This window comes from Schistocerca piceifrons, chromosome 2 (genome assembly GCF_021461385.2).
Source record: "Schistocerca piceifrons isolate TAMUIC-IGC-003096 chromosome 2, iqSchPice1.1, whole genome shotgun sequence".
Classification (NCBI taxonomy): Eukaryota; Metazoa; Arthropoda; class Insecta; order Orthoptera; family Acrididae; genus Schistocerca; species Schistocerca piceifrons.
Genome location: NC_060139.1, coordinates 13,321,127 through 13,344,320, shown reverse-complemented (window position 1 = coordinate 13,344,320; position 23,194 = coordinate 13,321,127). Strand labels below are relative to the sequence as shown.

General features: G+C 45.5%; 1 protein-coding gene across 1 annotated transcript in view; it reads left to right on the top strand.

The window, feature by feature from the left end:
- Positions 1 to 23,194, top strand: part of LOC124777597 — a 313,220-nt gene that overhangs the window by 117,298 nt on the left and 172,728 nt on the right. The window contains exons 6-7 of the mRNA XM_047253060.1: positions 14,134 to 14,353; positions 17,530 to 17,780. Coding sequence (XP_047109016.1) covers positions 14,134 to 14,353; positions 17,530 to 17,780 — 471 coding nt within the window. The remainder of the gene's footprint in view (positions 1 to 14,133; positions 14,354 to 17,529; positions 17,781 to 23,194) is intronic.

The following is a 23,194-nucleotide window of genomic DNA, read 5'->3' as shown; positions in this document are numbered from 1 at the left end:
CCGCACCGACTTGCACAGGTCAAACATTTATTTCATATTTAGAAGTGTATCTGTGTGGACCAGTGTCGAAACTGTTTCTAATGGTTCAATAATAATGTGACTTTTACCAGAATTGCTTTAGCCATGACTTATCCTGATCACTGACCTAGACAGGATCCTTACCTCGTATTGTGCAATCCGAGTATCCTAAACAGAAAGTTTAATGTTTGTGTTGATGAAAATTATCAGCAGAGTAATCTATGCCATAAAGGAATCTATAGTTCTGTGTGTTGTTGCAAATATTGGTAAAGACCAAAAGAGTTTTTTTTTTGAATTGAGTTAGCGATGTTATTTAATTAATTTGAGACAGAAATAATGATAGTTAAATTATTCAGAAGTAAGACAAAAGAGTAGTTATCCAGAGATTGATAAAATTTGTGTGTTAATTTGCCTTCAGTACTTAACAGTTTCAGTATAACCACTATAACAGTTTCAGGGCCCCCCCTCTTTCTCTTATCCATCCGTTCAAACCTTGATGTGTACTGCTCAGATTTGACCAGTAAAGCTAAATTCTATATTATACCTAAGTGTATTAGTGTTTTTTTTCATCTTTAATAGTAACATTGTATATGTGATTTCAAAATTGCTAATTATAGGGTAATCTTTGCCCGATGTCAGTCTGCTCAACATACAAAAATGTAGTTAGTAGTAATCATTACTGTGTGGCGTTGTGTAAATGTAGCTCGCCCAAATTAGTACCAAAAAAGAGAAAACTTTAGTTCAGTGGATTTTTCGGGTTCCAAACTTTGCCATATAACGCATCATTACTACGTGTTACTATGCTTGTACATGCACTCACTTGTACAAGGAAAAACTCACTAATTGCCTAAGTAGGCTGGCGACCGAATTGTTAGTTATAGGTAGCATCTACTGTGTGTACTTCTTGTCCATGCGAAAGAATAATTATACTGTACATTTGCTTGATGCATCACTGTAGTTATTGACTGAGTATAAGTCCGATCTTGCTTCTATTAGGTACACGCGGTCAACTTTTGTACTAAAATCCTTGTTCATAAGGTGAAGCCCGTGAACTTATTACAGTACAGGCTTTATATAGCTAACCTACGTCCGAGTAGGGCGGTAGTGTTACAAGTTCAGGGTACGTGTGGGTTCTGTCCTGTCCGACACCTTTCGCCAGGAGAATGGGGTGCCACAGGGCTCAGTTTTGAGCGTCGCTCTCTTCGCCATCGCGATCAATCCAATAATGGATTGCCTCCCAGCTGATGTATCAGGCTCCCTTTTCGTGGACGATTTTACCATCTATTGCAGCGCGCAGTGTACACGTGTCCTGGAGCGCTGTCTTCAGCGTTCTCTTGACCGTCTTTACTCCTGGAGTGTCGCCAATGGCTTCCGTTTTTCTGCCGAGAAGACGGTCTGTATTAACTTCTGGCGCTACAAAGAGTTTCTCCCACCGTCCTTACGACTCGGTCCCGTTGCTCTCCCGATCGTGGAGTCAACCAAATTTTTAGGCCTTACATTTGACAGGAAACTTAGCTGGTCTCCACATGTGTCATATTTGGCCGCCCGTTGTACCCGTTCTTTAAATGTCCTCCGTGTTCTCAGTGGTCTGTCGTGGGGAGCGGATCGAACCGTCCTACTTCGTCTATATCGGTCGATCGTCCGCTCCAAGCTGGATTATGGGAGCTTCGTATACTCCTCTGCACGGCCATCCATCTTACGCCGCCTCAACTCCATACAACATCGGGGTTTACGACTTGCGATCGGAGCATTTTATACCAGTCCCGTAGAGAGTCTTCATGCTGACGCTGGCGAATTGCCACTCACCTACCGGTGCGATATACTGCTTTGTCGGTATGCCTGTCGGCTACTGTCAATGCCCGACCATCCGTCTTATCGTTCCTTTTTTGATGACTCTCTTGACCGTCAATACGGGTTGTATGTCTCTGCCCTGCTACCCCCTGGGGTTCGCTTTCGTCGCCTCCTTCAACACCTTACTTTTTCACTCCCTGCAACCTTTCGAGTGGGCGAGAGCCGCACGCCACCTTGGCTCCAGGCTCAGGTCCGCGTTCACCTTGACCTCAGCTCGCTCCCAAAAGAGGTCACCCCCGGTTCGGTCTACCACTCCCGTTTTTTGGAACTTCGTTCGAAGTTCATCGACATGACTTTCATTTATACAGATGGCTCTAAGACCAATGACGGGGTCGGGTGTTCCTTTATTGTCGAGGCACAAAGTTTCAAATACCGGCTCCATGGCCATTGTTCGGTCTTCACAGCTGAGCGCTTTGCCCTCTACCAGGCTGTTCTTTACATCTGCCGCCACCGACATTCTGCTTATGTCATCTGCTCAGATTCCCTGAGCGCCATCCAGAGCCTCAGTGATCCGTACCCGGTTCACCCTTTCGTACACCGGATCCAACGCTCTCTTCAGCAGCTGGTGGACGTCGGTTCTCCAGTTAGCTTTATGTGGGTTCCTGGCCATGTCGGTATCCCTGGGAACGAAGCTGCAGATGCCGCGGCCAAGGCTGCGGTCCTCCAGCCTCGGACAGCTTCTTGTTGCGTCCCTTCGTCCGATTTTAGCAGGGTAATTTGTCGGCGCATCTTATCTCTGTGGCATGCCGATTGGGCTGCACTTACCGACAACAAGCTTCGGGCCTTAAAACCTCTTCCCGTGGCTTGGACGTCCTCCTCACGCCCTTCTCGGCGGGAGGAGGTCGTTTTAGCCCGGTTAAGAATTGGACACTGCCGGTTCAGCCATCGCCATCTGCTGACGGCTGCGCCGGCGCCGTTCTGCCCATGTGGGCACTTGCTGACGGTTAGACACATTTTAATGTCCTGTCCAGATCTTAACACACTGCGCCTCGATCTTAACCTGCCAAATACTTTCGATGCCATTTTAGCGGATGACCCACGAGCAGCTGCTCGTGTTCTTCGTTTTATCAATTTGACAAACCTCGCTAAGGACATTTGATGATGCTGTTTTTTAATCCTATGCCTGTCAGTCTGTCTTTTATCGTGTTTTCCCTTTTAGTTGTTGTGGTCAACTTGTGCCTCGCGGTGCATTCTTAGAGTAGTCAGGGCGCTAATGACCATTGAAGTTGTGCGCCCTAAAACCACAAAAAAAAAAAAAACTCTCTGGTAGTTTTGGTACACTCCGGGTTAACTCTAACCTACCACTGATACACTGTATGTCCAAGGAATGACTTATCCGTGAATCCGATCCTTGACTTGTCAGCTTCAACTTTTAAACCCGAATTCCTAAGGAGTTAACACACCTCCCTCAAATGCTCCACATGTTCCTGTCAATATCTGCTAAAAGTCATTATATCGTCCTTATTATGGTGTACAAATTTAAACTTAACCTAAGAAAATAATATATCCTACAGCTGAGACAAAACCACCGGTGCTGGTAGCCAGATCGAATGGCACGCTGTTAAACTCACACAAATTCGAATCCGTAGCTATTACCGCAATACACTTCTTCATGTCGCGTGATTCGATAATATGCCTGATTCAAGTCCGAGGTGGTAAGAACCAGGGACCCAAAAAACCAACCAAGGAAAGTACGTAAATCAAACAATAGAACAGGGGGCGATCTTCTTGTTAAATTCGTCATATGATCCGTAACATAGAATGTTACCTAATCTTATTTATTCAGTCTCTCTCTACTGGATACCTCCCCCTTGACATGCCCATCTTCATCAAGAATTTTAAGAATCTACCTGTACGGACAGAGGACGTGGACAAGTACTAGACAGTTGCAGATCGGCAACCACTTAAACACTCTCTGATGTTCGGACGGCCCACTGTCGGGCGGAAGACCAGCACAGTAGTGCTCAATGAGCAGCAGTGTAGCCTGCCTGCAGGCGCCTGGTACTTCAAAATGGCTCTGAGCACTATGGGACTCAACTGCTGTGGTCATAAGTCCCCTAGAACTTAGAACTACTCAAACCTAACTAACCTAAGGACATCACACACATCCATGCCCGAGGCAGGATTCGATCCTGCGACCGTAGCGGTCGTGCGGTTCCGGACTGTAGCGCCTTTAACCGCTCCGCCACTTCGGCCGGCCAGCGCCTGGTACTCTCATCATGTGTTGTATGTGTCCAGGTAGACTTTTAAAGCTCCTAATAAAGGTCAGGTGATGGCGCCTAGGGGTTTACCGATCTCCTTAAAAGGACCCTTTATTACTTTGTTAACGCGTCAGTGTTTCATCCTCCCATGATTAAGCGACTGGAGGACACAAAATAGTACTATAAAGCATAAGCTCTTAGCTTCCTTGGGTCACATTCAAATTGTTTTGAACGGTCTCAAGTGGTTCCAGCACGTACTTGAGAGCAAAAACTGTGGTTGCGCTGCGCCCCGAATGGGTGCAATCAGAACCGATCGGGATGCCTTTCCATGATGTCCTTAGAGAATGCTGGAAACGAGCAAGGGTGTCAGCATTGTCAGAGGTTGTAAATAACGTCTTGGTTTTGCTCACTGCACTGCTGACTGTCGTTTTCGATCGTGAAATGTGTGTTAACTTACACCCAAGGGAAAGGGGTGCATTCATTGATGCCGCTTATGCCACACCCTGCTGCCTTTTTGTGCCAATTCTTAGTGGCGGTATGTCTGGTATTGTTATTTCGTTCATTTGTGGCCTCCATCGCAGAGGCTTCAAAATGAGGCATGACACGTGGGTAAGAGTGCGTGTGACGTCCTCCAGACCGCTTGACACATCCACGGTGCTGTTGCGCTGAGCGATGGTGAACTTTGGTGCCAAAGTGACATCATTAACCTGCCTTACATGTCACACGAACTTCTGAGCTGTGATCTGTCTTCCACACGTGTCGACACTTTTGAAGGGTCGTCAAGCCCAAGGGTGACGTGACAGGGCGCCATGCTCTTGCGTCTTTAAGCGAAATTTCAAAGTGTAGCAGTGGGTGGGAATTGAAAGATTTCGAAAGAGCGATCCTTTAATTCTGTTTGCGCACTGCTCTTAGATTTCTGACAACTGTGCAAAGAAACGACGAAAAACACGCTACCACGTGTCTGTGACACCGTAGACGACTAACTAAAAAAGCAAAGTATTTCTCAGTTATGAACCTTTAGAGAGTCTACTGGCAAATCAGTGCTGACGAAAGCCGCGCAGGATTAGCCGAGCGGTCTCAGGCGCTGCAGTCATGGACTGTGCGGGTGGTCCCGGCGGAGGTTCGAGTCCTCCCTCGGGCATGGGTGTGTGTGTGTGTGTGTGTGTGTGTGTGTGTGTGTGTGTGTGTAGTGTGTGTAGTGTGTGTTTGTCCTTAGGATAATTTAGGTTAAGTGTGTGCAAGCTTAGGGACTGATGACCTTGGCAGTTAAGTCCCGTAAGATTCCACACACATTTATAAAAATAAAGTGCTGACGAAGATGACTGATTAATGTTGCCTTCATGGCTCCTGGAAGCCTTCGTGAGTTCAAAATGATCCCTTTTGTCTATGTAGTGCTCCAGCTCCCTTACAACGTGTGATGGACAACCTGCTTTGGCAGCTTAAATAGACGACGTGTCTTCGCGATCTGGATAACACTTTCAATTGTCTTGAAGACATTGGAAGAAAAACCGTGTTGAACAGTGTTCAGACTGTATGCCTGTGCCTCAAACCGAGAAAGCACCTCTTAATCACTCAAGAAATAATCTTTGGGGACCAAGTGGATGGCGATGGAGTCGGTCCCAGTCGACAGGCAATAAGAACTGCCACAAAATTTCAGACTCCTCGGCACAAAAAAATGGTTCAAATGGCTCTGAGCACTATGGGTCTTAATATCTTAGGTCATCAGTCCCCTAGAACTTAGAACTACTTAAACGTAACTAGCCTAAGGACGTCACACACATCCATGCCCGAGGCAGGATTCGAACCTGCGACCGTAGCAGTCCCGCGATTCCGGACTGCAGTGCCTAGAACCGCACGGCCACCGTGGCCGGCTCCTCGACACATTCGTAATACCGGCAATTCATAAAGGAGTTACATGTCAAGGCATGTGCACTGCAAGAACTACTGCACGGTACTCAAAATTTTCCTGGAACGGAGCGCAAGAGGGATGTTTTTTTGTTATTAAGGAGGGGCTGACATCTTCCGCAATTCTAGAAATTTGCGACGAGGATATTGAGATAAAACTTCGCAACGATACTTGAGGTTTTGAAATAGTGGCAGTTCTAGCACAAATATAATAATGTCCGGAAATGTGATAGCGAATGCTTCTAGAGTATATTCCAAAAGTGTGCATTCAACAGTATCTGACCCTACTTATTTGGCAGATCGTTCACAGCTGTGATAGACCACCATTCTCTCTGCTAGCTGACTAGCTTGAAGGATCAATAGGGACACCTGGTGGGACTGAAACTAATGCTTCAGGAACACAACGTCACAATAGTGCACAAAAGGAGCACCAAGCGCAAGGACACCTTTCAAGGAATCATTTGGCAGAAAACAGCTCGGATGAGCTGTCATTGCTGCGTTAAATGACATTGCTGCTAAAGAGAGGGAAGGTCCAGCACTGCTGAAAACTATTAAAGCCTTGAAAGAGGAGGAATAGAGGACAATTCCAGTTATTTAAGAGTACTGTGTAAGAAGAACTATGATACAGAGCGGCAGAAATGGCTGCTCCCACTTTGTTAATCTACAATCAGCTGTGTGAAGTATTTCCACGATGCTTCAGCATCTCGCCATTCGGGTCTCGGAAAAACTCAAGACAGAATCAGGTGCAGGTACTACTGGTCAGGACTCTACCGATCTGTTAGGCATTATTTAAACCACTGTTAGGAATGACAACGACAGAAGCAGGCGTTGCAGTTACCTCTGGGGCGTCTGGTACCAACCCTGTATGAAGAAGCACCATTCCACCGAAATGGAGGTCTCCATTGTCGATAAACGGGAACTGATGGACCGTGGTCTGCACTGACTACCTGATCAACTATATCGTTACCAAAGTTGTACCGATTGCCAAAACTCCAGAGACTTCGCATTTCCGTGTAGAAGACATCATTTTGAAAATTTGGAAATGTGTGGCAAGGTCTTATAGGACCAAACTGCTGAGATCATCGGTCCCTAAGCTTACGCACTACTTAATCTATCTTAAACTAACTTACGCTGAGGACGCCATACACATCCATGTCTGAGGGAGGACTCGAACCTCCGAGCCGGCCGCGGTGGTCTCGCGGTTCTAGGCGCGCAGTCCGGAACCGTGCGACTGCTCCGGTCGCAGGTCGAACCCTGCCTCGGGCATGGATGTGTGTGATGTCCTTAGGTTAGTTAGGTTTAAGTAGTTCTAAGTTCTAGGGGACTAATGACCACAGCAGTTGAGTCCCATAGTGCTCAGAGCCATTTGAACCATTTTTTTCGAACCTCCGACGGGGCAGCCGCGCGTACCGTGACGAGACGCCTCAAACCACGTGGCTACCCCGTGCGGCACCATCATTTTGAAGCATAGAGAATCCAAGGTGGTGATCTCTAATTGTGGGAAAGCTTTCCAGTCGAGACTGGTATCAGAGGTAATTTTCACATTGCTATATCATTCGCCGGAAGACAGATGCCTAAATACCACAGATGAGTGGTCTCACAGAAATAAGACATAGAAAGACTTGCTTTCGATGTATGTTTGTCGAATAGACAGATTGGGACCCAGTACTGGCCATCGTGACATTCGCATACAACAATGCGAAGCAAAACACTACAGTCTCCAAACCATTCTTTCTGTTCCGAGGTGACGAGGCCGAAACGAAGATGGGTGTATTGTTCTCGTTTCATTCATCTTCAGGATGAGTGTATGAAACACCTCATCACTACAACCATAGAAGCAGGGCAGTTTGTTCGCTAATGGATCCTGGATGTCCAGAAGAAAGACGGAGATTTGGCCAATTACACAAACAAAATAGACTTGGTATGGAGTTCTATGCATGTACAGAAAGTGAGGCTATCGAAATTTTAATAAAGCGTTAGTTTGTGGCATACAGTATCCTGCAGCGCTTATCGGACGTCACATATGGTGGCGATGGTTATGACCCTCCATCAGGAAGACAAAAATGGGGATATGTCGTCCATGACCTCTGTATGAAGCCCTAGGCGGTCCTGATGCGCAGATCGATGATTGGAGGTCCAAGACCCACTCGAATATCACGATGCTCATGATAGTGAAGAGGACGTGACAATTCGCCTAGAACAGGAGGAACTGTCAGTGTTGTCATTCGGAGGACCAATAGTCGGCTCCAATGAGAACTTCTAAAAAAGCACATCACTGTTTCTCCAGGAAAGGTACACTGTCGCTGTCTGAGGGGCACTCACTGTGGTGTGGTGGCAGTCGCTTGCGGCAGCATGTCGTCAGTTCAAATCTGACCACCAGCTCTTGTCAATTGTTCTTTTGTATTTATCATTCCTGAAAGTGATGAAATATGTTTGTATATGTTGGAATATTAGACGTGTTTAAATACCGCATTGTGGGATGTTCGAAGTTTGTACAAACAGCTACACTCTTTCGTGCAGGAGGTCAGTCCTGTTCCGGCTGCTCGTTTGTGTCCATTATAAAATTACTTAGAGTGATACCTTCTTTTCCGATTTAGTCTCGATTCGGGTTATGACGCTACAATATTTTCATATTGTGTTTTGGCAGTTGGACATAAAAAGTTTAGTGGGTATATTCTGTAACATTTAATTTTTTGTGGAGAAAATCATTAGCTAGAGAAATTTTGATGTTTCGTTCACTGGAACGAACTTTTAATATAATTTCGACTTGCTGATTGGGTGTGATATCCTGCTGGTGCTTTCCAAACTACTTAAATTTTCAGCATTGCCAAAATAAATGGCATAATTTTGAAAAAGGCGAGGTATGTTAAATACAAGAAAAATATTATCTGATCTGTTTCAGTAACACTGGTATAGAAAATATGTTTACGAATTTAATGTGTGTCTACCCCTTATTGGAGATCGGAAAATGACAGCAAAGTACTGTTGAAACCGGTCCTCGATTCACAATAAATACACTGGTGTCCAAAATTAAAGCAACAAACCGCTATTTCCCCGTCCACTGTCTAATTCACGATATAATCGTACTGATTGTCAACAGATGTCCGTACGATCGTGTTCGGCACGGAGGATGCAATTTTGGCCAACTGAAAACCAGGCCAGCGATGACGTCAGGGCACATATCATACGGATTAGTATTTGGCACGTAGTCCCGTCTCTGTAGTCAGACAGTGTCGTATGGCACAGAGAAATCGTCTGCCAGACTCTCTGGTGGGGAGGGCCATAAGAAGAATGGAAGCAGGACAATAGCAAACTGATGTGGCCCGATGGCTTAATGTGAATCGTTCTGTTATTTCTCGACTGTGACGACCGATTATAGAGTTCGTAACTGTATCCCGAAGACCAGAACAGAACCGACCACTTCTGATATCAGAGAGAAAGGACCGTAGTTTGGCTGTTAAGCGCATTACGGTACCGGCCACTCGCATCTGACCTCGCAGTATCCACCAGACGTGTCGTATCGAGGCAAGAGGCGTACAGAAGGCTTCCGCAGGGTGTTCTTAAATGTCAGAGAGCTGCTGGATGTGTATCTCTGACGCGTCTTCACAAAAGGGAACGTCTAGAGGGGTGTCGCCAACGTGCCACCTCGACATTCGAGCTGTACGCCAATGTTCTTTTCACAGATGAGTCTCGATTTTGTTTGGAGGGAACATGGAACACGATTTCGGGACCCGAACATTACCTTAATGGTGTGGGCAGGGATTACGTTGAACGCTGGAACGCCTGCTCATGAAATTGTACAAGTGAATTGGCAGTTTTTAATTGGTGTCAGGTATCGAGACGATATCTTCGGACCTAATGTGCGGTTGTTGCGAGGTGCTGTGGGCCGAGACTTCGGGTTGATGGACGATACTGCTCGACCTCATACAGCACAGGTGGTCGATGTTTTCTCGGAAACGGAAGATATTGTACGCATGGCGTGGCCTGCTCGCTCTTCCTCTTCGAATCCCGTCGAGCATGTCTGTGACGCACTAGGAACACAGGTAGCATCACGACAGCATGCACCAACCACTTTCCAAGACTCGCGCGACCAGCCCTGCAGGAAGATTGCGCGTTATTGCCTTAACATGAAATTGATGACATCATTCACACAGTGCACGACCGTTGTCAGCCCTGTATTGCTGTCAGATTTGGTCACACCCCATTCTGAACACATTAACCAGTTGTCGGAATGTGTGTTCAAATCCGTTAAATTGGAAAAAAGGAAGAACATTTTTGTCTACTGTTACGTATGTTGCAGTTGTTTTGTTCTGTATACTTTACATTGTTTCTGCTTTACTATCACCTTTTATATTATTTTGTGGGAAAATAAACGCTACCTTGCCAAATACCCGTTTGTTGCTTTACTTTTGGACACCAGTATATACAGGGTGAGTCACCTAACATTACCGCTGGATATATTTCGTAAACCACATCAAATACTGACGAATCGATTCCACAGACCGAACGTGAGGAGAGGGGCTAGTGTAATTGGTTAATACAAACCATAAAAAATGCACGGAAGTATGTTTTTAACACAAACCTACGTTTTTTTAAATGGAACCCCGTTAGTTTTGTTAGCACATCTGAACATATAAACAAATACGTAATCAGTGTCGTTTGTTGCATTGTAAAATGTTAATTACATCCGGAGATATTGTAACCTAAAGTTGACGCTTGAGTACCACTCCTCCGCTGTTCGATCTTGTGTATCGGAGAGCACCGAATTACGTAGGGATCCAAAGGGAACGGTGATGGACCTTAGGTGTAGAAGAGACTGGAATAGCACATTACGTCCACATGCTAACACCTTTTTATTGGTCTTTTTCACTGATGCACATGTACATTACCATGAGGGGTGAGGTACACGTACACACGTGGTTTCCGTTTTCAATTACGGAGTGGAATAGAGTGTGTCCCGACATGTCAGGCCAATAGATGTTCAATGTGGTGGCCATCATTTGCTGCACACAATTGCAATCTCTGGCGTAATGAATGTCGTACACGCCGCAGTATATCTGGTGTAATGTCGCCGCAGGCTGCCACAATACGTTGTTTCATATCCTCTGGGGTTGTAGGCACATCACGGTACACATTCTCCTTTAACGTACCCCACAGAAAGAAGTCCAGAGGTGTAAGATCAGGAGAACGGGCTGGCCAATTTATGCGTCCTCCACGTCCTATGAAACGCCCGTCGAACATCCTGTCAAGGGTCAGCCTAGTGTTAATTGGGGAATGTGCAGGTGCACCATCATGCTGATACCACATACGTCGACGCGTTTCCAGTGGGACATTTTCGAGCAACGTTGGCAGATCATTCTGTAGAAACGCGATGTATGTTGCAGTGCTCTCCGATACACACAATCGAACAGCGGAGGAGTGGTACTCAAGCGTCAACTTTACGTTACAATATCTCCGGATGTAATTAACATTTTACAATGCAACAAACGGCACTGATTACGTATTTGTTTATATGTTCAGATGTGCTAACAAAACTAACGTGGTTCCATTTAAAAAAAAACGTAGGTTTGTGTTAAAAACATACTTCCGTGCATTTTTGTATGCTTTGTATTAAACAATAACACTAGCACCTCTCCTCACGTTCGGTCTGTGGAATCGATTCGTCAGTATTTGATGTGGTTTACGAAATGTATCCAGCGGTAACGTTAGGTGACTCACCCTGTATAAAAGCGAGTTTATCTCTGAAGTACTTCTTGAAATATTGAAATCTGCAGATCCCCCCTCATCAGAATGTCTGTAATGTGTAGTGTTTTTTGTCAAAAAAACAATAGATCTTGCTCCGCAACGTGTCAGGTATTCTCTCTCTCTCTCTCTCTCTCTCTCTCTCTCTCTCTCTCTCTCGTTGCCGGCCGGAGTGGCCGAGCGGTTCTAGGCGCTTCAGTCTGGAACCGCACGACCGCTACGGTCGCAGGTTCGAATCCTGCTTCGGGCATGGATGCGTGTGATGTCCTTAGGTTAGTTAGGTTTAAGTAGTTCTACGTTCTAGGGGACTGATGACCTAAGATGTTAAGTCCCATAGTGCTCAGAGCCATTTGAACCATTTTTTTGAACCATCTCTCTCGTTAAATGCTTTCTTTTCTTTTGGTTTAATTTCTTGTAGAGATAGGCGATTCTGTTATGGTATAAGGTTAACATCTATTTAAAACTTCCTAGTAGATTAAAATTGATTGCCGGAGCAAGACACGAACCTGGAACCTTGCCTTTACGCTATCATAACTACACTCCTGGAAATGGAAAAAAGAACACATTGACACCGGTGTGTCAGACCCACCATACTTGCTCCGGACACTGCGAGAGGGCTGTACAAGCAATGATCAGACGCACGGCACAGCGGACACACCAGGAACCGCGGTGTTGGCCCTCGAATGGCGCTAGCTGCGCAGCATTTGTGCACCGCCGCCGTCAGTGTCAGCCAGTTTGCCGTGGCATACGGAGCTCCATCGCAGTCTTTAACACTGGTAGCATGCCGCGACAGCGTGGACGTGAACCGTATGTGCAGTTGACGGACTTTGAGCGAGGGCGTATAGTGGGCATGCGGGAGGCCGGGTGGACGTACCGCCGAATTGCTCAACACGTGGGGCGTGGGGTCTCCACAGTACATCGATGTTGTCGCCAGTGGTCGGCGGAAGGTGCACGTGCCCGTCGACCTGGGACCGGACCGCAGCGACGCACGGATGCACGCCAAGACCGTAGGATCCTACGCAGTGCCGTAGGGGACCGCACCGCCACTTCCCAGCAAATTAGGGACACTGTTGCTCTTGGGGTATCGGCGAGGACCATTCGCAACCGTCTCCATGAAGCTGGGCTACGGTCCCGCACACCGTTAGGCCGTCTTCCGCTCACGTCCCAACATCGTGCAGCCCGCCTCCAGTGGTGTCGCGACAGGCGTGAATGGAGGGACGAATGGAGACGTGTCGTCTTCAGCGATGAGAGTCGCTTCTGCCTTGGTGCCAATGATGGTCGTATGCGTGTTTGGCGCTGTGCAGGTGAGCGCCACAATCAGGACTGCATACGACCGAGGCACACAGGGCCAACACCCGGCATCATGGTGTGGGGAGCGATCTCCTACACTGGCCGTACACCACTGGTGATCGTCGAGGGGACACTGAATAGTGCACGGTACATCCAAACCGTCATCGAACCCATCGTTCTACCATTCCTAGACCGGCAAGGGAACTTGCTGTTCCAACAGGACAATGCACGTCCGCATGTATCCCGTGCCACCCAACGTGCTCTAGAAGGTGTAAGTCAACTACCCTGGCCAGCAAGATCTCCGGATCTGTCCCCCTTTGAGCATGTTTGGGACTGGATGAAGCGTCGTCTCACGCGGTCTGCACGTCCAGCACGAACGCTGGTCCAACTGAGGCGCCAGGTGGAAATGGCATGGCAAGCCGTTCCACAGGACTACATCCAGCATCTCTACGATCGTCTCCATGGGAGAATAGCAGCCTGCATTGCCGCGAAAGGTGGATATACACTGTACTAGTGCCGACATTGTGCATGCTCTGTTGCCTGTGTCTATGTGCCTGTGGTTCTGTCAGTGTGATCATGTGATGTATCTGACCCCAGGAATGTGTCAATAAAGTTTCCCCTTCCTGGGACAATGAATTCACGGTGTTCTTATTTCAATTTCCAGGAGTGTATATGAGTGAAACTGTCTCCACCAACAGTTTGCCTCTCCAAATACCTCCTCTCCTACCTTCAGAACATTACGAAAGACAGTAGAAAACAGTAGTAGAAGAGGCATTGGCGGAAGTAAGGCTATGGAGGAGTGTAATGCCTTGTTCTTGGCTAGGTCAGTCGTGAAAGGCAAATGTTCTAGGCTGGCTTCCTGGTCCGACATATAATTTTAATCTGTCAGGAAGTTTCGAAACAGAGCAACTCCGCTGCAGAGTAAAAATTCATTACGGATTCATCTATGTACGTCACTCATCTGCAAGGGAACATTTTATTTACATTTCTCTTTCAGTTTTTAAAATAATTATGTTACACACGCCAGCTTGTCAAGCAGACACCGCTACGTATCATCATTATAGACTATCTCTTTACAATTTATTCTACGTCCACTTCTGTCATGTGGTGGGTGCTTTGTTTACAGATCAGCCGAAAGTTCGCCTCTTCATATCGCAGGGAGGTCTCCAGAGTATGAATGAGGCGACGTACCATGCGGTTCCACTGCTGGTCATTCCCTTCTTCGGTGATCTGCCACACACCGCGGCCAAGGTCGCCCAGGCGGAGATCGGCGTCAGATTACAGTTCAGGGACCTCACCAAAGACTCCCTGATACGTTCTATACGTACCGTCTTGGGGGATACAAAGTAAGTCTCTGATGTATTTAAAAAGTCTCTCGCGGTAGTTTCTCTTTCTTTCATTCCTCATTGTGGATCAAATTTTACTTGGTAGTAGCGGTAGTTTAAAACTTGCTATATCTAGAACGAATGGTCTAGATTTCATTTCTTTACTTCACACACATCAAGGACGTAGGTAGCCAAAGGGTGGCGGGGAGATTTAGCACTGTCTGACTTCCATCTGTTCCCGATAATGAAAGACGATTTTCGGGGACATCATTATGCTTCTAATGAAGACGTTGAGAGGACTGTGAGACTGTGGTTGCGCAAACAGAGCGTCGATTTGTTCCATGACGGATGCAGAAAACTTTTTCATTGTTGGCAGAAATGTGTCCAATTACTGGTGATTACGTGGAAAAGGGAATATTGGTCATGAAAGATAACATTCTAAGGATTATTTCTGCGTTTGATTTATTAAAATATTCCCATCCACTTTCAATCAACGAAGGTAGGGGCATTACTTTGCATTCAACCCTTGTATGTCGACGGCACTAACGGCTTCTACCTATGTGTACTTCAGCCATTACCGACTGTTCTACGTCGTTGGCCTCAATTGAGTTCAGTTTTCTTTTGTTAATCAGTTCACTTCTTACTTGCAGTTTTACTTAATATAAGTGCTGTAGTGTATTATTTTCGAGCTGTCCGCTGTGCCGATAGTTCGTAATTACGGATAAGTTTGTTCTAAGATAACCACAGCATTTATGAGAAGACTATGTAACATCAGTATGACCTTATTGTAAAATAGTTTTTGTAATGCTTTTAGCCTGAAGATGAGGTTTCCCTCGAAACATGTCACTAAATAAATAATACAGTAGTTAACAGTGTTTGTGACTGGTAGCGGTAATTTAAAAAACCTTTTCATATCACTTAAGACTTCTTTCAACCCTACAACTTAACAAAAATACCAAAATATCCAACAACCAGAATTAAAGAAAAAAGATTAAACGGATCTTAGATAACACAAACTTATTGCTCACCATTCGACAACCTATATTGTAGCAATGAGGCAACAAGCACCTTGCCTTAGGTCCCAACCAAAGATACACAATAGTCTTACCACAATCAGGGCTATAGTGAATTGCAGGGACAGCATAACTTACAAACTTAATAAAAATCTCTTCAAACATACACTTTCAATAATAACAGAACAAACATAAAAGTTTCTGATGGAGCCACGATTGCTTTATTTGAAATACAAAATCTTTATTGTTCCAAATCAATAGAACCTACACTACAGATAATTAATGCCATCCTAATAAAGAGAAAACGTCCACTCCCATCACTGAACTAATGGACCTGTTGGAATTCACACTCTCAGATAGCTGTTTCTTTTGCTGTTCCTGATTGATCATTCACAAATTTAGTATTTACATACTGTTGTGCGATTTTACTTAAGTTTTATTCTTCATTAAAGTGGTTTGCAGCAAATTTAAATTTACTGTTATAACTAACGAGGATTATTAGATTTATGGGATATCACATGTAGGATTTTGGTAATCTCTAGTGTATGTAGTATATCCACAATATGTTTGCTCAAACACAGCTGGAATATCAGTGGGGAAACATTAGTTACTTAGTAGAAGTAGAATGTTAGTTTGTTGTTGTTGTTGTGGTCTTCAGTCCTGAGACTGGTTTGATGCAGCTCTCCATGCTACTCTATCCTGAGCAAGCTTCTTCATCTCCCAGTACCTACTGCAACCTACATCCTTCTGAATCTGCTTAGTGTATTCATCTCTTTCTCTCCCCCTACGATTTTTACCCCCCACGCTGCCTGCCCTCCAATACTAAATTGGTAATCCCTTGATGCCTCAGAACATGTCCTATCAACCGATCCCTTCTTTTGGTCAAGTTGTGCCACAAACTTCTCTTCTCCCCAATCCTATTCAATACTTCGTCATTAGTTATGTGATCTACCCATCTAATCTTCAGCATTCTTCTGTAGCACCACATTTCGAAAGCTTCTATTCTCTTCTTGTCCAAACTATTTACCGTCCAGGTTTCACTTCCATACATGGCTACACTCCATACAAATACTTTCAGAAATGGCTTCCTGACACTTAAATCTATACTCGATGTTAACAAATTTCTCTCCTTCAGAAACGCTTTCCTTGCCATTGCCAGTCTATATTTTATATCCTCTCTACTTCGACCATCATCAGTTATTTTGCTCCCCAAATAGCAAAACTCCTTTACTACTTTAAGTGTCTCATTTCCAAATCTAATACCCTCAACATCACCCGACTTAATTCGACTACATTCCATTATCCTCGTTTTGCTTTTGTTGATGTTCATTTTATATCCTCCCTTCAAGACACCATCCATTCCGTTCAACTGTTCTTCCAAGTCCTTTGCTGTCTCTGACAGAATTACAATGTCATCGGCGAACCTCAAAGTTGAATGTTAGTAAGTGGCAGAAATTCCAGTTTACTTTGTTTGATCAGGGCAGTCGAATGAAATAAATTTCTACTGATTAGGAAATGAGGCACTAGAATTAGTAGATACGTTTTGCTATTTGGGCAGCAAAATGTTACCTGCAAATGCAATTTTTCAGTAGCAAGAAAGGAGGACCTTGTTATGATGTAATATAAATTTGTGTTAGAAAGTCTTTTCTGAAAGTATGTTTAATGTCACCATGAATGGAAGTGAAGAAGGACGATAAACTGAACAGACTAAAAGTGAATTCGAAATGTGTTGTCTCAGATGGAGTGTAGGATAAGTTATGAACCAAATCGGCGGAAAGCGGTTTATAGCACAACCACGCTAAAGGAAGGGATTGTTTGGCAGGACAGTTCTTGAGACTTCAAGCACTTGATAACGTGCGGAGTAGTAGTTTTGGGGGTGAGAAAGGTAAAATTCGTAGAGGGAGCCCAAGGTTTTGATATAGAAAACAAATTAAACTGGGTGCTGTTTGTGATAACTGTGCAGAACTGAAGAGGCTTCCACAGGATACACTAATGTAGTGACCTTCATCAAGCAAGGCCAGAGCTACTAAACTGAATTTGGTTTTGTTGTCAGTCTGTTTACTTCACGTATGTTCATCTCGTAAATCTTTGCTCTATGTTAACCTATCACTTCAGGATGGTATACTTCGAATAAGGTTACTCCAGTTTGTATCCTTAGACGCATGATGTTGTTTTCTTATACAGATACGCAGACAACATGAAGAGGCTGTCGGCCGTGTTCCGCGAGCACAGGGCGGACTCCCTGGAGCGGGCCGTGTGGTGGGTGGAGTGCGTGATCCGCCACAGGGGGGCCCCACACCTGTGCAGCGCCGCCCTAGACCTGCACTGGAGGCAGCTGCTGCTGATCGACGTCGTCGCCTTCCTGGTGGTGGTCGCTGCCCTCACACTCTGCCTTGTCTACTTCGTCACGCGGCGGGTAGTATCCAGCTTCAAAGGTAGGAAGCAGAAGCAGAAGTAACAGTGATGTACTCGTAAACAATTCTAGACTCCTTTCCACCAACACTATACATTCAGAAATATTTAAAGGTTACCGCCTCTTTGAAAAGTTTTTCTGTGAAATAACTTCAGATTTTATATCACATTGTGTGCAGGGTGAATCTGATAAAATGTCGTAGGTTGTTCAAGGATATTGTAACCTCCCCCTCACTTATCCACCTTAATGACAGTGAAAAATTAAACCGCGTGTACCTAGTGGAAATTTGGGAAAAGCAATCGTCACCGAAGTTAATCTGTACGTAAAGAGGGAGGAAAGGGTTACATCTAAATTAAAGGAAAAATGCAAATGAAACTGGTGGAAATTAATTTTGAAAAGGGGGAAAGTTAATAAAGAAAGTAAATGTGCGGTCGTTACGTTAACAATTAACTGGCGTTAATTAGATATTTTAGATTTAGGGAAAATTACGGTCACCAGTCCTATGGACAACTACTATAATAACCGAAAAAGAAAGTTTATTGCACATATAATTAGCACTAAAAGCGTGGCAACTGAAGGTTGACACGTGTTGTGTGAAAACTGAATGTTTGTCTGAAGTAATGAATTTCGCTACACTCTGGCTTAATTTAGCAAAAGAATTAATAAAACCGGAAAATTGAAAGTTAATTTAGTGACTGAAATTAATAGTGAACTTTGTTTCTGAAGTACTGAGAAATTCAATGAAATAAGGTTAGTCTTGGGCTACCTCAACAATCATTTCAAAAGCTACTTGAATCTACGCAATTTAGAAATAAGAGATTTAACTTTGAACTTGAATTAAATTATTCTGAACAATTAACAATAGTAAAATTTAGTACGTTCCAAGCTGAGCTGCAGTCACAGGTAAGCTAAAATATGGTAACAAAACTAGCACTCTTAATTTGTGCTTGTGTAATCTAAATATTGTAGCCAGCTATGAATACCTTAACTGAACTTTGAAGTTAAAGCAGTGAAATGGAATGATATTACTTTAATGCTGGCGTTTGAATTTAAAACGACACTCGGGTTCATTCCGGAAAAGGAAGGAACCCTGCTTGGTAAAGCAATTGGGACAATGAGCAACAAAGGTTCATGTTAAATTGCTGTAATTTAGTTATGCAAAGGGAACAGTTTTAAAAGCTGAGGTCTGCTATACAGTTCTAAAACTTTACGTGCTTCGAGTCTTCCTTGTTGGTTGATTGAAGGTTTGAAGTCGTCGGTCGAGGAGGTGGCGACAATCACTCATTGTCGGCCGTAGCTGTTGCAGAAGCTGGATGTTGGCGTGCCTTCTTCTCGAGACGGTCTCCAGCCGAAACGGGCTCTTGATGTGTGCCAGCTAACGCTTCCCGTCCGCGACACCATGTCAGAAACTAACATAGCAAGTCGAGCGCAATTACATGCTCCCAAACCCCGAAAGCGCGGTAACTCGCGGGAGCGTCACACAACACACCTGCTCCACTGCCCTGCTCCCGCCGGACTCCCTCTCTGCCCGCGCTCCACGCGGCAGAGTTAACACTACCAAAGATCCTAAACACTTTGGTTCTCCACACGACCTATCGATGTAATCGTTCGATAGCACAGTTTTCCCTAGGCCAGACCCAGCGCAAAAGTACAAATAATATTTACAAAACGAACCAATTATACATCGACGTAAATGCATAAATAGTGAAACAATTACAATATATAAAGACACAGAAATGTCATATCTTCAGGTAACAAACAAAGGAAAAAGATTTATAGTACAATAGATGGAAATAGGAGGATATGCATTTCCGGCATTACTTTATCTTCCCAATATTTAGATACTGGAGATCCTGGTATCTGGTGAATCATTGCAGAGTAGCTGCACTTCGTATGATATACACTCCTGGAAATTGAAATAAGAACACCGTGAATTCATTGTCCCAGGAAGGGGAAACTTTGACACATTCCTGGGGTCAGATACATCACATGATCACACTGACAGAACCACAGGCACATAGACACAGGCAACAGAGCATGCACAATGTCGGCACTAGTACAGTGTATATCCACCTTTCGCAGCAATGCAGGCTGCTATTCTTCCATGGAGACAATCGTAGAGATGCTGGATGTAGTCCTGTGGAACGGCTTGCCATGCTATTTCCACCTGGCGCCTCAGTTGGACCAGCGTTCGTGCTGGACGTGCAGACCGCGTGAGACGACGCTTCATCCAGTCCCAAACATGCTCAAAGGGGGACAGATCCGGAGATCTTGCTGGCCAGGGTAGTTGACTTACACCTTCTAGAGCACGTTGGGTGGCACGGGATACATGCGGACGTGCATTGTCCTGTTGGAACAGGACGTTCCCTTGCCGGTCTAGGAATGGTAGAACGATGGGTTCGATGACGGTTTGGATGTACCGTGCACTATTCAGTGTCCCCTCGACGATCACCAGTGGTGTACGGCCAGTGTAGGAGATCGCTCCCCACACCATGATGCCGGGTGTTGGCCCTGTGTGCCTCGGTCGTATGCAGTCCTGATTGTGGCGCTCACCTGCACGGCGCCAAACACGCATACAACCATCATTGGCACCAAGGCAGAAGCGACTCTCATCGCTGAAGACGACACGTCTCCATTCGTCCCTCCATTCACGCCTGTCGCGACGCCACTGGAGGCGGGCTGCACGATGTTGGGGCGTGAGCGGAAGACGGCCTAACGGTGTGCGGGACCGTAGCCCAGCTTCATGGAGACGGTTGCGAATGGTCCTCGCCGATACCCCAGGAGCAACAGTGTCCCTAATTTGCTGGGAAGTGGCGGTGCGGTCCCCTACGGCACTGCGTAGGATCCTACGGTCTTGGCGTGCATCCGTGCGTCGCTGCGGTCCGGTCCCAGGTCGACGGGCACGTGCACCTTCCGCCGACCACTGGCGACAACATCGATGTACTGTGGAGACCTCACGCCCCACATGTTGAGCAATTCGGCGGTACGTCCACCCGGTCTCCCGCATGCCCACTATATGCCCTCGCTCAAAGTCCGTCAACTGCACATACGGTTCACGTCCACGCTGTCGCGGCATGCTACCAGTGTTAAAGACTGCGATGGAGCTCCGTATGCCACGGCAAACTGGCTGACACTGACGGCGGCGGTGCACAAATGCTGCGCAGCTAGCGCCATTCGACGGCCAACACCGCGGTTCCTGGTGTGTCCGCTGTGCCGTGCGTGTGATCATTGCTTGTACAGCCCTCTCGCAGTGTCCGCAGCAAGTATGGTGGGTCTGACACACCGGTGTCAACGTGTTCTTTTTTCCATTTCCAGGAGTGTATAACCCCATTTTTCATTGTATATGAATTGCACTGAAAATATCTGCAAACATTGCAGTTGTCGACAGTATGCACTGTTCGTCCTGTTAGGAAGTAAACTGGGTTCCATTCACTTGTTGCTGACAGCATTAACGCCCACTTTACTCTTCGTCCTCAAGTCTGAATTCAGTGCTGCGCGGTTCGCTCTCTGGTTGTATTTTCGGCAGTATTAGTTGTACGTTTTGGGACACAGCAGTGTGGATAGGTTTATAGCGAAGAGTTGGTCGATGTGCATATTGTGTGCGGATTTACTGAATGCAATGCAACGCCGCCATGTCGACTCTGTGCTGAGGTGCCCCCACAGTGACAGCAGCCACGGGACTGTCGCACCTGTACACAGGCAACTTAGACAAAGTGGGTACTTCTGGATTAAAATAGAAGACATTTCAATATTTTCCACTATTGTGACTTTGTTTTCACAGAAAAAAAAGGCAACTGCCGTTACAGACCGAATACTATTATATTATGTTGTGTGCGTGTTACAATTAGATTTTCAAGTTGAAACAGAACCACCGGAGTGGGGCCAAACTGGACGCAGTGTTATGACTTGAAATCTCAAGTTAAATTGTACAATCTCTAATACTAAATTGGTGGCGCGCGGGATTAGCCGTGCGGTCTGAGATGCTGCAGTCATGGACTGTGCGGCTGGTCCGGGTGGAGGTTCGAGTCCTCCCTCGGACATGGGTGTGTGTGTGTTAGCCCTCAGGATAATTTAGGTTAAGTAGTGTGTGAGCTTAGGGACTAATGACCTCAGCAGTTAAGTCCCATAAGATTTCACACACATTTGAACATTTTGAACTAAATTTGTGTCGTAGCTCTGGTTGCATTTGCTTGAGTTACTGACATTTTACGTGCTAAGGAAATACGTAGTAAGAATATGGAGTGCCTTGTACAATAAATTTGTCTGTTACGATTTAAGTTTTATGTTTCTTGTGCATTGGTACCTTAGCATTCTTAGCTCCACGCTTGCTGAAACATTTCAACACCATTGCGCCACGGTCCTCTCCAGGCGTCCACCAGTTCTCCGAAAGCTATTACAACCAGCGACACTTTGGCACATGGCACACGGGACGCCTGAAGCTGCAAGACCGTAACATAAACAAATACTGGCCGCCATGTGGACGCCGTCATTCCGCCACCATCCTGGAAGGTTAGCCACAGGGTTCACCAGCCACCTGATGGGCAGAGGGTCGAACTGAGGCGCTCCTAGACACAGAGCCGCAGGGGCGCTCGGCAGAGCCACTCGCCACTACTCGCCTTCCTGTTTGGTTTTCGCTCCCTAGAAGTTCACGCCAGTTAGCTGCCATGGCCGGGTTGGACCAAAGCCTTCTAGATACAAGGCCTACGCACAGCGGCCATATTGGCAAGTGACGTCACAAACTGTTGGCCATCTTATCTTCAGTCGGCAGTCCTGTTGGCGTGTATATTGTGTTCAAAGTGTGTGACACGTGAAAGTGATATATATTTCATACAGTATTCGCCTACAGTTCTGCGAAGTATGGGATACAAGTGCTGCCTTTCCTTTTGCCAGGGAAATTATAAATCTCAAAAAGGCGTGAAAGTGCACATGTTTCGATTTCCCAAATGTGTGAAGTTGAGAAATCGCTGGATAGCAGCTATTCCCAGACAGGAATTTGTGTCTATCAATCATTCAAGGGTAAGTAAATAAAAAAAAAATTTGTAGCTTGTTATTTGATTCCATTGCACCACATTTGCCAATTGTTTTTAAAAGCAGCTACCTGGTATGTATCATGTACCAGTATCATTTGTTTCTTAATTCTGGACCATTGCTGCGAGGTTAACACGAAGCTGGCTGTGAAATGTCTCTCATATTTGCGACTATTGTCTCACAGAATAGTTATATTAATTAGTGTGGCTCGAAAATGTTTAGTATTCCTTATCATTCCTACCAGATTATTGAGTTTCCAGCACTTTTATTTGGAAGAGCTACTGAATGAGTTTGTTTAGCTTTACATATATTGTGTTCCGCTGTTCGGAAATAATTTCAATTTGAGTAAACTACCTTAGAAAATTGCTTTAATGAATTCAGTGTTCGACAGATTAAGCAGTATAGAAA